Source organism: Idiotropiscis lumnitzeri, chromosome 3 (genome assembly GCF_059441095.1).
Source record: "Idiotropiscis lumnitzeri isolate Australia: NSW breed Sydney's pygmy pipehorse chromosome 3, RoL_Ilum_1.0, whole genome shotgun sequence".
Taxonomy (NCBI): domain Eukaryota; kingdom Metazoa; phylum Chordata; class Actinopteri; order Syngnathiformes; family Syngnathidae; genus Idiotropiscis; species Idiotropiscis lumnitzeri.
In genome coordinates this window covers 28143507-28157839 of record NC_142393.1, presented here as the reverse complement: position 1 = coordinate 28157839, position 14333 = coordinate 28143507, and the positions used below count along the sequence as shown (strand labels likewise).

At 39.5% G+C, this 14333-nt stretch overlaps 1 protein-coding gene across 1 annotated transcript in view; it reads left to right on the top strand.

Annotated features, from left to right (window-relative positions):
- The window catches only part of LOC148340713 (gamma-aminobutyric acid receptor subunit gamma-3-like), a 73145-nt gene that overhangs the window by 30471 nt on the left and 28341 nt on the right, over positions 1-14333 (top strand). The window contains exons 4-5 of the mRNA XM_088290833.1: positions 13383-13474; positions 13670-13801. Coding sequence (XP_088146959.1) covers positions 13383-13474; positions 13670-13801 — 224 coding nt within the window. The remainder of the gene's footprint in view (positions 1-13382; positions 13475-13669; positions 13802-14333) is intronic.

Below are 14333 nucleotides of genomic sequence, written 5' to 3'. Positions count from 1 at the left end.
AGGAAGGTTACTTAAAGTTTTTTTTTTTTTTTTTTGGAGGTGGTTTTAGCCCAAAGTGATGTTTTTCCACAGGTGCCCAAGTCCGCGGCTGTGTCCCAGTTTGCAACTGCATATACAGCACAGTAATTGGTTGTTGTCACGTGTCACATCTTCACACCATTTCAGTTATGTAGCTTTTGCATTCCACAAGCAAACCATCCAACCAACCTCCAGACAGCAATAAACATACATAAAATACTTTTCTACCAGTGGCATGTCTCGGCGGTAGCTTACTCTAACAGGTTCATTTAGCTTTTTAGTTCATTTAGCCATTTCCAAATAGAGGTGTGCAATAATACAAAACTGAGTCGATCTGAACTGATCTCCGATGCGTTAATTGCCTTCCTAAAGGCATGGCTGGGTAAGTCGAACTGGTCTGGTGATCATAAGGCTATCTATCTTCACACACACATGCTTCTTTCTGACTGGTTTTGATTGAACCACCATGTGTGTGCTTCAGAACCTTAGCCAGCTTTTTGCTGCACCCTGACATTGTCTTTATTGTTGTTCTGTATGCTGCTGTCAGAGGGAGCTCAAAGCTCGCTGATTGAGACAGAAACTCATTTCATATGACATCCTTTCTCTTTGAAATGAAGGTCATCCTCTAGAAAGGCAAAGTAAGCAGGTTGGAAATCGTTCTGCTCTCGGGTATAACAAAGGGAGACACATTTATCATTCCACAATTAAAAGAAAGAGGGGCAAGTGGGTCAAAGATGAAGACAATGAGTTGTTATTCCACACCATCCATGCAGCTCAACCTTCAGCTGTCTCAGCGCAGAGGATTCATTTTGAAGATGTAATCAGTGATCCAAAGGCAAGCTTGTCACTTGAGCAATGCAGCTCAGACTTGGTTTTAATTCGACGCATCTGAGTCTCACTCTTAACTCTTTCACTGCCATTGACGGATATATACGTCAAAAAATGCATTTTCTTTTTTAACCTGGGTTGGCAGTGAATGAGTAAATTTTTGCGCTTTCAGCATTCTCCTTTACGTTTACCTCTGGTCCACTTAACTACAAGCGTATATCAAGTAAGTAATTTCACAATATTAACTGCACCTGCCGTTAAAATCTAATAAAATATCAAATGTGAAGCAATGTAATAAATCTCAATATATGTAACCTGAGTTCATTCAAGTGTGGCAAATGCAAATCCCAAAAAAAAAAAAATCCATAAGAGGCCACATTTTCTGTTTCTAATTTTACGGTTATGTTGGATCCCTGGAATCTCAATCAAGATGATGGAACTCTTGAGGTCCTGCAGAGCTCTGTGATTAAGTTTGATTAAAAACAGGTGATCTATTTTAAACTAAAAGTTCATCTCATATAAATGCAGATACATGCTCATAATTGAAAAATGGAATTTAGACTTACATTGTTGGCCTGTGGCAAGTTTTGCTCAGCAAAGAAGCGGCAACCTGTGGGTGCACTTAAGGTGCGTGAACAGTAAGACACAGACATGTTGAATAATTGAGTCAATAGAGATTGAAAGACATGGAGGCCCTTGTTCCTGCAAGGACTAGTGAAGCTATTTTCGTGGCAAGGACACCGTCTTGCAAAGTGCCCAAACAAATACAAAAAAGTATACAAATGAATGCACACGCACACACAGTTTTGGCAAACACACAATCAATCCAATCAATCAGTCTGTCAGAAACACCCCTTCATCAGTCAAACCATCCATTAGGAATTCCCCTGAATTAATTTGTCACCTTGCCAAGAAATTTAATTCTATAGTTGGTTTTTTTTTGTGGGAAAAGATTGGCTCAGCCATTTCCATCATGACTGTGCTCCTCCATCTTCTTCCACTTATCTGGGTTCACGTTGTCCGAAAAGCAGCCTAAGCAAATATGGCCAAGCTTTGCTTTCTCCAGCCACTCCACCTATCTCATCCTCTGCTTTGCTTTTGGCTAATTTTAAAATTTTGATTGTTTTATTTTCTTTCTTGTTTGACACATATATGACTTTAATTACATATAAAGAAAATCAATAAATTTATTAAGGTGTAGTCTCTTCAGCATGTCGTGAATCTTCCCTCCTAGTGGGACGTAGGTGGAATCCTAACCTGAGGCCAAAGCCACCTCATTGGATCTCCTCTAAATGAGCTCCTCCAGGGTGACAGATACGATGGCAGTTGCACACTTAATAATTACATAACCAGATGGTACAAATGAATGACATTAATGCCTATTTTTTGTCCTGCTAAATGATAACATTGATTTTTTTTTTCTTTTTTTTGTGATATTTGCTAAAACAAAATAAAAGACCTCCGGCATCCATTGGGGAGAAAATGATTATCATAGCTACTCACACTGATTACACACTCCACATTTAATGTCACTTTGAAGGGCCTTCTCTGAAACGGCATCCTCGTTCGTGCATGTCAAATTTGTTTGTGACTTCCCTATTCCTGCTCTCCGATAGTGACGCCATGCTCAACATAAGCTCCAAAAAGAGCATGTAGCCACACCAGAGAACAAAGATCATTGTAAGCAATGAAGTGTGCAGAGCCAAATGTGTTTAAAAAAAAAAAAAATGTTTGTTCAACAAGCAGTCAGTCAATCCCTATCATTTCACGCCTTTCTGAACTTTTTGTGTATTCTGAATGCCTGCGTGAATGTGAGCCGGACCAGAAGTAACAGGCAACAAAGAACCTTTTGTCGGTGAAATTTACCTCAGAATTTCAACTCCAAACACTGCCTTTATTTTAGAGGGATAGAAGTAGGGCTGGCGATATGACCTCAAATCAATATCGCGAGAAATTGAGCAATTTTACCTCGATAACGATAAATGAAGCGTTTAAATCCTGTGCACGTCACTAACTAGAGGAGCTTTATCTTTAGCTATGTGCTAGGCTATCGCATCCACCTCTGAGACGTTCTCTCGTATGGTGTCGCCTCCTAATGGGCTGTTGTCACTTGTCGAACCTTGCTTCTCACTTTGAACTTTCAGCACAGCATAGTTGTGTTGTGGGTGGCGAAAAAGCTTCTGGATTTGAATCGCCAGCTACGACAGCGACGTCTGTTTTCTTTCTCGATCAGACGGGTGGAGTCACGTGACTAGAGGCGCCGTAGCGGTCTTAAAGGGGCATGAACATTGCCGCAGACAGAAAAGGCTTTTCTTTTTTTTTTTTTAAATACCGAATTTACCGACAGGGGCAAAATGATTTCGGTATTTTTAATGAATTTCGGTAACGGTAAATTTTCGGTTTATCGCCCAGCCCTAGATAGAAGCTACTTTTAACGAAGAAAATATAATCAATTGCAATGTTGCTCAAGTTGGACCTAAATATAAATCATAAGATGGACTCCATTGTACTCATTCTTTTCTAAGGGTAACAAGATTCATGCTCTTGTTCACTTCAGCCTGTGTAAGTGGAGAAGAGATCAACACAGTATTTTTGCTTTTGTGGAGGTTGTCAGGGTTGAGGAAGGTGAGGACCCAAACGCAGGGAAGCCAGGCAGTGGTAACTTAAAGGGCATTTATTAAACAGAAAACTAAGGCAAACAAGGAACTTGGAAAAACTTAACGACAGGAAACCAACTACAGGGAGAGGCGACAGGAACTGGCAACAGGCACAGGCAACCGGGACAAGCGACAGGGACCAGCGACACTTAAAATGACAATGAACCAACAAGAACTGAAAGGAACCAGGGAACTAAATACACACAAATTGACGAGACAACGAGGAGCACCTGGACAAGACATGGAGGGTTGGAAGGACCGGATTGGTTGACACTAGGGCTTGGGTAAACGAGCACAGGTGGACACAATAGACAAGACGAGACAAGACACATGAACAAGGCCAAAACATGAAACCAAATACTAAACCAAAAATAACAAATACAAATCATGACAGAGGTGATCATATGAGCTCACGTTTGATGTCAGTAAATCCTAAATATTGTGCAGAATGCTTCTATAATTCCACAAATTGAAGTGGATAAGAGTAGTAAAGTGCATTAGAATTTTAGTGGCGATCTATCGTCGTTTCAGACAACAGAACTGCCAAACCAAGCAATATTCCAATTTTCACCTGTGATGCAGACAGCTGAATTGGGAAAAATTAAAAAACAAGCTTCAAAAGGGGTATGCCAATTTGTTTCAAATCTCATCCCGTAAAAGCCTTTAAATCACTACAAATTCGTCAAGAGGGTCATTTTAATGCTGTTGTCATTTTTCCTTGCATACCAATTATAGAAGTTCCAATGTTCAGTTCATCCAAGTGTCCCTTTAACAGTTTTGAATAATTCTGCCACTTGTTGAACTTCCTGTCCGTCACTCTGCCGCTGCACCAGTTCACGAAAAAGCCCACCTGAGGGGGCCTTTCTTAAGGCAACAGGACAAATCAGAAATATTAAAGTCCACATTATTCTGTCATTTGTTTATTTATCAGTCAATCATATCATTACGGCATCCGCATGCAAATCACACACCCGTACAATAGACTATGATAGTATTCAGCCAATCCTGACGTAGAGCGCTGTACTGATCCCCGCTGGCAGGATTTACATTTGAGAGCCGTAACAAAGTTAGTCCAAGTGAATTCACATCTCATTTTGATGAAAACGACATCATGTGTTAGCTGGGCAGGATGGATATTACAACTTCCTATCAAGTGCCTGCAATGCTTTTTACAACTATCGCGATGGCAGATGGGGAGAACTATGCTGGTAAGTGAGCGGATGCGCAGGATGGGGAAGTGGGCGGCTCTGGTATATGCATGCTCGTGACCTCCCTGGTGCGAGGCAGACACCCGCGGGCCAGAGGAGCTGAACGCCAGACCTGAATTGGTTCATCTTTTGGTAGCCTGTAGAATACCCTTTTTTTGACCCCTCTTGTTGTGGCACCGTTGTTCAGAACAGCTGTCTACTATTGTCAAAATGACATGCTTTACGTTTGGCGCAGTGCATTGTGGGGTGTGCATCATCAAGATATGGAGCTCAATCGTGTTTTGTATGTTTTGTACTTCACTTATTAATTTTCCATACTATTTTGACCTGAACAAGTATTGTAGATGCAAGCGTGCACTACTTGTGACAGTTGGGTTCAAGTGTAATGGAGTTGAAAAAACTTACCCGAAAAGCTTTTTTTTTTTTTTTTTTTTTTGTGTGAAAGAGTTCAAAACAAGTCCAAATAATAAGATTCTAATGATTATTTGGGTGAAAAGGCATTGAAAAAGATGCAGAAAACACAATAATTTTGTGAGCCGTGAACACCCACTGGTCACCAGGTTAATTTGACCCAAAGGGTTCGTCGTCAACTCTGAAAATGGCGATGACAAGCTGTATGTAAGTATGATTAGAGTCAGATACTGCCATCAAGCTTTTCTTGAAAGATCCTGACAAGAGCGGAGTGAGGTTTAACGTCTTCTAAACAAAACTTATTGATTGAGAGTGTCATTTTCCTCATGATTTTGTGGTAGAATTGTTAATTATTTACAAGTACAGTTTATTATGCTTGTAGACAGAAGTCTTTTATTATGAAGTTGTGTATACAATAAAATTCAACTCTACTTATATAGCGCATTTCATTACAGTTTAAGCTGTAACAAAGCACTTTTGATTCAATCTTATATTATATACCTATAATACAACAACAAAGAAAGTGTCAGCAGAAAATTAAAACAATAATGAATGTTACTAAAACATAGACAATAGAAACCCGAAAACAGCAGGCACAGTGCCAGCCTCACGTTGTGTCAAATGCCAAAGAATAAAAATGTGCCTTCGAATGGGTTTTAAAAATGGACCAAGAGGGGGCTTGCTTAACATTTAATGGAAGCTCATTCCAACGGTAAGGGTCGGCAACAGGAAACGCTCGATCCCTTCTGAGTCTCCGCTTAGTCCTCCAGTAGCGTGGTCCACATGGGAAGTTACTAGAGGGAACAAAATTGTTAGCCAAATAAATATTTTGGCATTTTCATTTATATAGTAATGCATTTCAAATAAAAGTGTGCTATACCCTACTTCAGAATTTTGGGGATCTTGTCGATAACGATGCAATTAATCGTTTTTAATCACAAAGACCTCATCTGATTGATGGCGATTAAAAAATTCAATCCTTGCCCAGCCCTATTTTTTTTTTATTCATTGAAGTGATTGAAGAAAATGCACTATTGGTTCATACAACAGTGCGTGAACCTTTTGATTTGTTGGCTATTCCATCACTTAAAATTAAGGAACAGCAAAAATGTGCACAATGATCTGTTTGTCTTTGTTAAAAAACAAGTAGAGCATCTTGGTTAGGGTTGAGGAGAAGGACCTATATTTGATGGTGAGCCCTGGGATTTATGAGTAAGTAAAGGTGGCCTGTAAAGGTGGCAGAGAACAATATTTAGTACCGGTAACTAAAATGTTGACTTTGGTGTGACTTTTAAATGTACTGGAACTTAATAGCCTTCTCCTTGCACTCTCAATGCTGTCCAAACAACCGATAAAACATGTTTTATTACCTTGTTGTTGTTGTTTTTTTATTTTTTTTATTTTTTAAATATTTTCATGTTCTGTTGTTCGCCACTCTATTGATTTTGTTTTGATGGAGTGCAAAGATGAATGAAACTGATCGTGGCTATTTAGTTTTTCGTCACTAGTTTGGGAGACAACCTTATATCTGTTTAAAGGTTTGTTATTTGAAGTGTATGGGACACAATATTTACACATTTTAATATGTCATATTAATCAACAACATACTAATGCCATAATTAACATTTTCTCGAATTGATGCACATTATCATGGATTAGCATTACGTTTAAGAAATCTTACGGGAGGTCTTTTCATTTTGTTTCGACCAAAGTAGCCACTGGAATCTTATTATTTGTACTAGTACTGCTTCTTAAAAAGGGTACAAAAAATGATGTCCGATATATTTTAATATGCACGAAAACAGTTTAAAAGTGTTCTATTCTTCATTACTTATCTTGAATGTAGATATTTATTGTTGGAAAACTCTCTCAATATAACTGTACTGTAATCCACGTTACTCTGAAAGTCTCTCCCACAACCATAACTGTATATACAATCGGGTGTTGATCTAAATCAGTGCTGTTCATCCTTGGAGGTTGGTAGATATTGTATTTATTTTAAATTGCCATGAGTTGTGGGAATTGAGTCAGCTAAACACTTACTTTTAAATGTCTGCAGGCCAAATCCTTGAACCATGATCAAATATAAAGGTCAAGTCTGATCGAAGACAAGCCTTTCACATGAGGAAGAATGAAAAAGCAAAGATGGATAGAGTAGAGCTTGACAGCAAAATGATCATCGATGGCAGGATGGCACATTTCAGTTGCCTAGTAGCAATGATAAATTATATGATTGTGAGGAAAGAAACAGTCACTTTCACTATCACGAGTCGGGAGCCTTCATCCCCATGGAGACCTGGAACGAGGGCAGGAGGTGAGGGGTGCCGGGTGTGGGGGGGACAGAAAAATAATAAAGCGCAAACAAAACATGCACGGACAAGGACTATTCCTTCGTTCTATCTACAGTACATGATGGGATGAGTTGCACGCAGTGTTGCTCGATATTCTGTGATTAAACGTTGCGATGAGGCCACGCAGAGACAGACGCACACGGATATATTTTGTGCTCAAGATGGATAAGTTGGACAGGCAGTTGAGCAACAGGAATTGAAGTATTGCAGTGAACACCAACTAAATCCTCGTGTTGGATTAAGAAGATAAATTATTTCACGACTTACTTGTTCATTTGAATCCCTAGATCAATGCAGATCCTCTAATGTGGTTGGGCGGTTGTGGGGGTTAATTAGGAAATTACAGATTTGATCAAGTTGAAGTACTTCCTTATTACACTGCAGGCGTTGTTGTCTTTGACATTTATTTATTTGTTTTTTTGAATGACAGTCTGCAAGCTCAAACTCTCAAACATAATGTTTCCTGCACCGTTTAATGAAGACGGTCGTTCAAGCTCCTCTGTAAAAACGTAGCATAGTAAAATTGGTTTTGTTCAGCGAGTTGGAAAACAGTGACTGAGCAATAATTCGCAATTGGAGGATTTTGAGCTATCTCCTTGCAAACATGATGTTGGATAAGCGGGAGGGTGTTTTTTTCCCCTTGCAGTTGAAGTCAAATTAATGAATTCCAGTCACATGCATATTGCTGTCAACATAATTTTCATTATCATCACACTGGTATTTGCATCCCCAAAGAGGGCTTCCGCTTATCTTAGCATACAAGCAAGTCTATTGTCACTGTTTGCTGGGAGGAATTACAATTAAGATACTGGTATTTTAAATTTGACTAATATGATAATATTGTGCTATCTACCAAAAACAAAGATAGTTACCTTGTAGCTGGGGTCAGAAAAATAATACACCTAGTCTCAAATGTGGCCTTTGTAATTGGACATAGCTGTACATAAAGCCCACATATTACATTTCAATTCTTCTATGATAAAACAGTTCTTATAGAAAGTTATGGATACTTAATGCAAACTACAAAAATAATTCCTTTTCGATTAAATTTAAATTTGATATCGAGATAAATGAATAAACAATTTATTAACTGTTACATAGTTAAAATATTGTGTCTAATTCCACATTGTCACTTGTGAACTTGGGACATATAAATGGTCAATAAAAAAAAAGAAAAAAGTTAAATTGACTACTTGGCTGCATGTACATTCACAACACATTGACGTGAAATGGAATTTGCAGTGGTGGACTTTAAAAAAAAAAAAAACAGCACTCACCAATTTGTCTATCCATTTAGCCATATCCTTCTATTTACCCTGCTCCACACTGCTTGACTGGAGCCTGTTCCAAGCAAGGGAGTGGGCAAGAGAGGCACACCTTAAATTGGACACCAGCCAATAAAAAAACATGTATAATTTAGCGTCTCAATTAAGCATGTTTTTGAAACCTTAAAATCTTGTAAGCAAAAATAACAAAGGACAAGTAATTATGCTAGTAGAAAAATTAATCACTGTAACGTCAATAGTACTATTCTGCATCACCACAAGACCATCCTACGCATAAATCAACATTAAAGGAACAGAATTAATTTTCCAGCATTCAATTAGTGTGTATGTATATATATATATATATATATATATATATATAGATATATATATAGATATATATATATATATATATACATATAGTATGTATGTATGTGTGTGTGTGTGCGAATGGTTGTTCGTCTTTGCGTGCCCTCTGATGTGTGGCCTGCCTACTGCCCAAAGTCAGCTCCAGCATGCCTGCAACCCTTGTGAGGATAAAGCGGTTCAGATAATGGATGGATGAATGGATGGAATAATTCATCCATCCATTCAACCCAGTGCCCCCTTGTATAAGAACTATCATGGACAGAAGAAAAATTAGTTGATCATGTTCTAAATATTTTAGGACTCACATCAAATATTCATGTCCCAGATAATAAACTTGCTGCTTTCTGTTGAATTTCCCAGCAGAGAATACACAACACCAATCATCCTTTGTCATCCCCCTGCCAAATTGCTCTTTGTCTTGTCTCATTGTTGGCCATCCATGAGTAATGGACTCCCTTGAACACCTTAGGTTTCTTCACCAATCTATTTCCTGTTTACTTTAAAATGTATCCTTGGTCGTATTATGCCTGCATCCCCCCCTGATTTTACGCAGATGAGTCCAAGCACTGAGCTTGATTGTTTTGCATAATTCTCATGAATAATTCACCTACTGCAATACCTTGTCCTGTTGGGATTTTCCCTGGAAAGTGCAGTAGTTCAGTGTACGCAGAAATCCCCTTCTTGTCGATCAGCGCAACAAGTCAGCAGTGGAAAGCAGCACATTTGCACTATTGTTGGGAGTATGGCTTTGGGTTCAACAAAGATCATTGGTTCGGCACCAGTGAGGGCACTGGCAAAGTTGGTCTGTGATTGTCAGATCCGAGTCAGTATGTGATGCCATTTGAGAAGATCTGTATGTAATTAGTACACTGGATTTTTGAGTCATAGTCACAAAAAATCTGACCTGTAATCAAGATGTTGTCTTCATTCATTGAAGGCCTCTTGCTAATGACAGTGTCCTTTTATTCAGTGGGTGCTGCAAAAAAAGCCTAGAAAGACTTATTACAACAACATTTTAACACGGGGTCCTCAATCCTGTTCCTCGAGGGCCTGCGGTGTTTTCCATCTCTCCCTGTGCCAAACACCTGATTCAATTGATCCGATTATCGGCAAGGTCTGAAGAAGCTGATCAATTGAATCAGGTGTGTTGCAGAAGGGGGAGATGGAAAACACGCAGGACACCGGCCGGTAAACTAGAAATTGGACCACAAGAATACCAAATGACAGTGCATCTTTTTAGAACTGCCTCCTCACCCGTGTGTGCTAATTTTGCTTTGATGTATCTGGCACAGCGATACAAAGCTGTTTATCCTGCAGCTTCCTCTTCTGTTAAAAATCATTTTGATGTTGATGATGGTTTAGTCAGTTTTCCAACTATCCAAGAAGCCAAAGACTTGTTTGTTGAGGCACTGGACCTGTGTAACCGTCCGGGCCTTAGACTACACAAGTTCAATTCAAATCATAAAGATGTTTTCTCTTGTATTGCTCACTCAGAAAGAGCTGACTCAATTGACCCACGTAAATTGAATTCAGACAAACGTTGTACTGGGCATTCAGCGGTCAATGGCCAGCGATTCCTTTGGCTTCAACATCCATTTTAAAGACAATCCCCCAACTGTTGTTGTAGCTTCCCTGTATGAGCCGCTTGGATTTATGGCTCCCTTCACACCCACTGGGAAGTTGAACCTATGGGAGCTGTGTCCTTAAGGTATTTTTTGGGATGGTCCACTTCATGAGCACTTGAGCTCATGGTGGGAGGAGTGATAAAAGTTGTGAAGGAGGTTGTTGCCACCCTCCAAACTTTGGTAACATTGTGAGCACAGAATTGAATCACTTTTGGATGCCAGTTGTGTAGGATGTGGTTCACGCTCTTAGCTACGATGCAACAAAGACAGACAGGAGGTTCATCGTAGTCTGGTCTTGGCCAAGTTGAAGGTCGCACGCTCGGAGGTTACTAGCATCCCAAGGTTAGAGCGCTACGCCGCAGTAACATCAGCTCGGTTGAGTTCCATGTTAAAGGAAGCTCCCCAAATGAAAATAGATGAAGATTAGTTTTGGACCAATTCTGAAGTCGTGTTGACATACGTAATAATGAGGCTGAGAGGTTTTATTGGTTTGTTTTAAATAGAATTCATCTTTTTAGGGGGAGACAACGGATTTGAAAAACTGGCACTATGTCGATATGTCTCAAAACCCTGCTGGTATTTCTTCAAGGGGTCTTCATGGCCTTGATATTCTCTCGGCCGGCTGGTTATTAGGGCCCAAGTTTTTATGGGACCACGATGTGATCCCAGTGTCCGAACCGTTTATTGAACTTTGCGTTAGTGACCCCGAGGTCAGATCGTTTCATGTGTTTGTGACTAAAGTTTCTGAACGTGAAGACATTTGAAAGCAGCTGGAGTGGTTTACTTGCTGGGCCACACAGGTCTTATTAAAAATCTTATGTATGTTTTCCCGAGCTGGCCATTTTGAAATGCTTGATGATTTGTTCATAAACACTTTAAGGTGCTACATAGTCTGCGAGGAGCAGTTTCTCAATTTAGCTGCAATCAAGGTCCAAACTTTGTTGGCGCCAGCAACAAAGTAAAAGAGGCTCTCAAAAATTGTGACATCGGAGCACTTGAGGCCTTCTTGGCAAACAAATAATGCGATTTTAACTTCACTGGTCTGTCAGCTAGTCATCTGGGTGGCATTTGGCAGTGTCAAATACAACATTTTGGAATATCCTGAATATCAGTGGAGCCCAACTTCTTTTCCACCGAAGACCGGTTCATGCATGTCCATAACATTTGTGGACCAGCAATTGCGGGGACGTCGGTGGGGGTGGTTTGAATGCTCAGTGTGCGTTTGCAAACCACCCCCACCGTTTGGACACTCATTGTTCGAATGTGCCATTCGATTTTTCTTTTTTTTTTAGAGTGCTAAAGTCAGAGGGTGCTCGGAGCTGGCGTTGGCCGCTTTGACTGGCATTGGAGCGTCAGGCGGGACAAGATGGAAGTTATGAGTTGTGGGCTGACGAGGGAATTTGAACCAAGTTGACCACAAAGTGTTTGTACACTCTGAACACTTGCATCCTCACGGTAGAGATAGGGCATTGATCAAATTTTCAAATTCATCCCTAATTAATAAATGAAATAAGTGTGTGTCACTTCCACAATTATTCTGAGAATTTACTACATAGGCTGTATGACGAGAAGGTTCCTGTAGAATTTTGCGTTGTAAAAGAAAAAGCATATAATTTTTTTTTTACAGTTTAATTTATAATTATCATGTTCCTCATTGAAGAATTATTTTTATTTTCTGCCAGGATATTTATTTCGATGAATGCACTTGGCCACCAAAGTATGATTCACTTGGCAAACTAAAATGTGGTTTTGTTTTATGTAGTTTAATTCATTTTTGTGTTCATTATTTATTAGTGTGATCATTATTAAAAAGTTTGCTTTCCGAGGTCTACTTATGTACATATGTTTCATAAAAATGTTGTGAATCAACATGAAAAATGTTAAGAGTTCCACTATTGTGGTATCAAAAAAAAAAATAAATAAAAGAATTCAGTACTTTATCGAATTAAAATTGTCTGCTGTTGCCCATCACTACTGGCTTACTGCACGAGACAGATATATGTATACAGTTTGTTTTCATCCTTTTCTAACGAAGGTATGTCAGGCCATGTTATTTAGACACCTGGAAACTGAAACAAAATGCGTAACGTGTCTCGTTTCAGAGGCCATACAAGCAGTGATATCTCCCACATTACATGCAAAAAAGTGGTACACTGCTGCTCTGGAAATGAAAATGCAAAAAAAATCTAATAAAATGAAAAATGTGTACCATGCTGAAACCGGTTTGTGGAAATGGGGTTGTAAATCTATTCCCAGAGAAAAGGAAAATAATTAAAAATATGAACATGCATTTAAATAAAAGAGCCAAGGGCTGAAGGACACACGTGGATAGCGATTCCATATCAAAAGTTAAGTGTGTGTTTGCGCACATTTTAACTCCACCTGTTTGTCCGACTTGGTGATGCTACTATGATCACTTGGTAGGCAGAGGTGTCTGATACTGTTTTCGAATTGAAACGGTCATCATCTACAACCCGATGTCCCCAGCACATTATATTACTTTTTTATTAATTTTACATCTATCATGAGCACCCATGTATCATGTTGCACCATCGGACCGAAAAAAAAAAAAAAAAGTCTACATGTGAATGTACCTTTCACTCAAAATGGCAATAAAATTGATTCTGATTTCCACTTTACCCTCTCACAGGAGTACCAGATTGATATCATCTTCGCCCAGACTTGGGTGGATACACGCCTACGTTATAACAGCAGCAGTATGCGGATTCTCACTCTCAACAGGTACTGGCTGCATCAAGACTTGTAACATCTGTGAAGATCACATGCATTTTGGAAACTTTCATTCATGGAACAAATTGGCTGATGTGTTTTGTTTTTCTGATGTTGTGCTGAGAAGTGCGTTGCGTTTGGGCAATCTGTGATGGCACTTCAAACATTGCATAAAAGTCTGAAGCATGCACTTTCTCTATCTGCCAGTAACATGGTGGGCTTGATCTGGCTGCCTGACACCATCTTCAGGAATTCCAAGACCGCAGACTCTCACTGGATTACAACCCCCAATCAATTGCTCCGCATCCGTAACAATGGAAAAATTCTCTACACATTGAGGTGAGTGTGTGATAATGTGGATCTTGGAATCATTTGTTCTTGGAGTGGCATTTAGATTCTGAATGTCTGATTTGAAGATCATTTGAATCGATAAGTCATGGATTTCAAAGCAGATGTGCAAATGGCAAACACGAGTGTGAATGATTGTTAGTCGAGGTGTGTTCTGCTCCATTTAATGAAGACAAGTCAATTCTACACACATACTCCTCAGACACTTTCTTTGCCAATTGTGTGAGAGTCAGTGTTTGATGTGTCCTGACCAGATGTCTTTTTTCTCTTGGTTCTTGGCACTTGACCCTTTTTTGCCGCTCAGTCCACCGCCCTCCGGCCGCGATCTCTGTACCGTTCCGGACTCGACCCTCTGGCCTTATTCATAAAAATTGTCGGGCCCCGACCTTGTTCTTAAAGCTCTGGCTCATCACACGCTTGCAAACCAATCACTGAAATTTCAAATTACTGCACTTGGGAGGAGGAATTGGAATTTTGCCACATCCAAACAATGATGTTTACACAGGGTGTGTGAAAGTGTGAT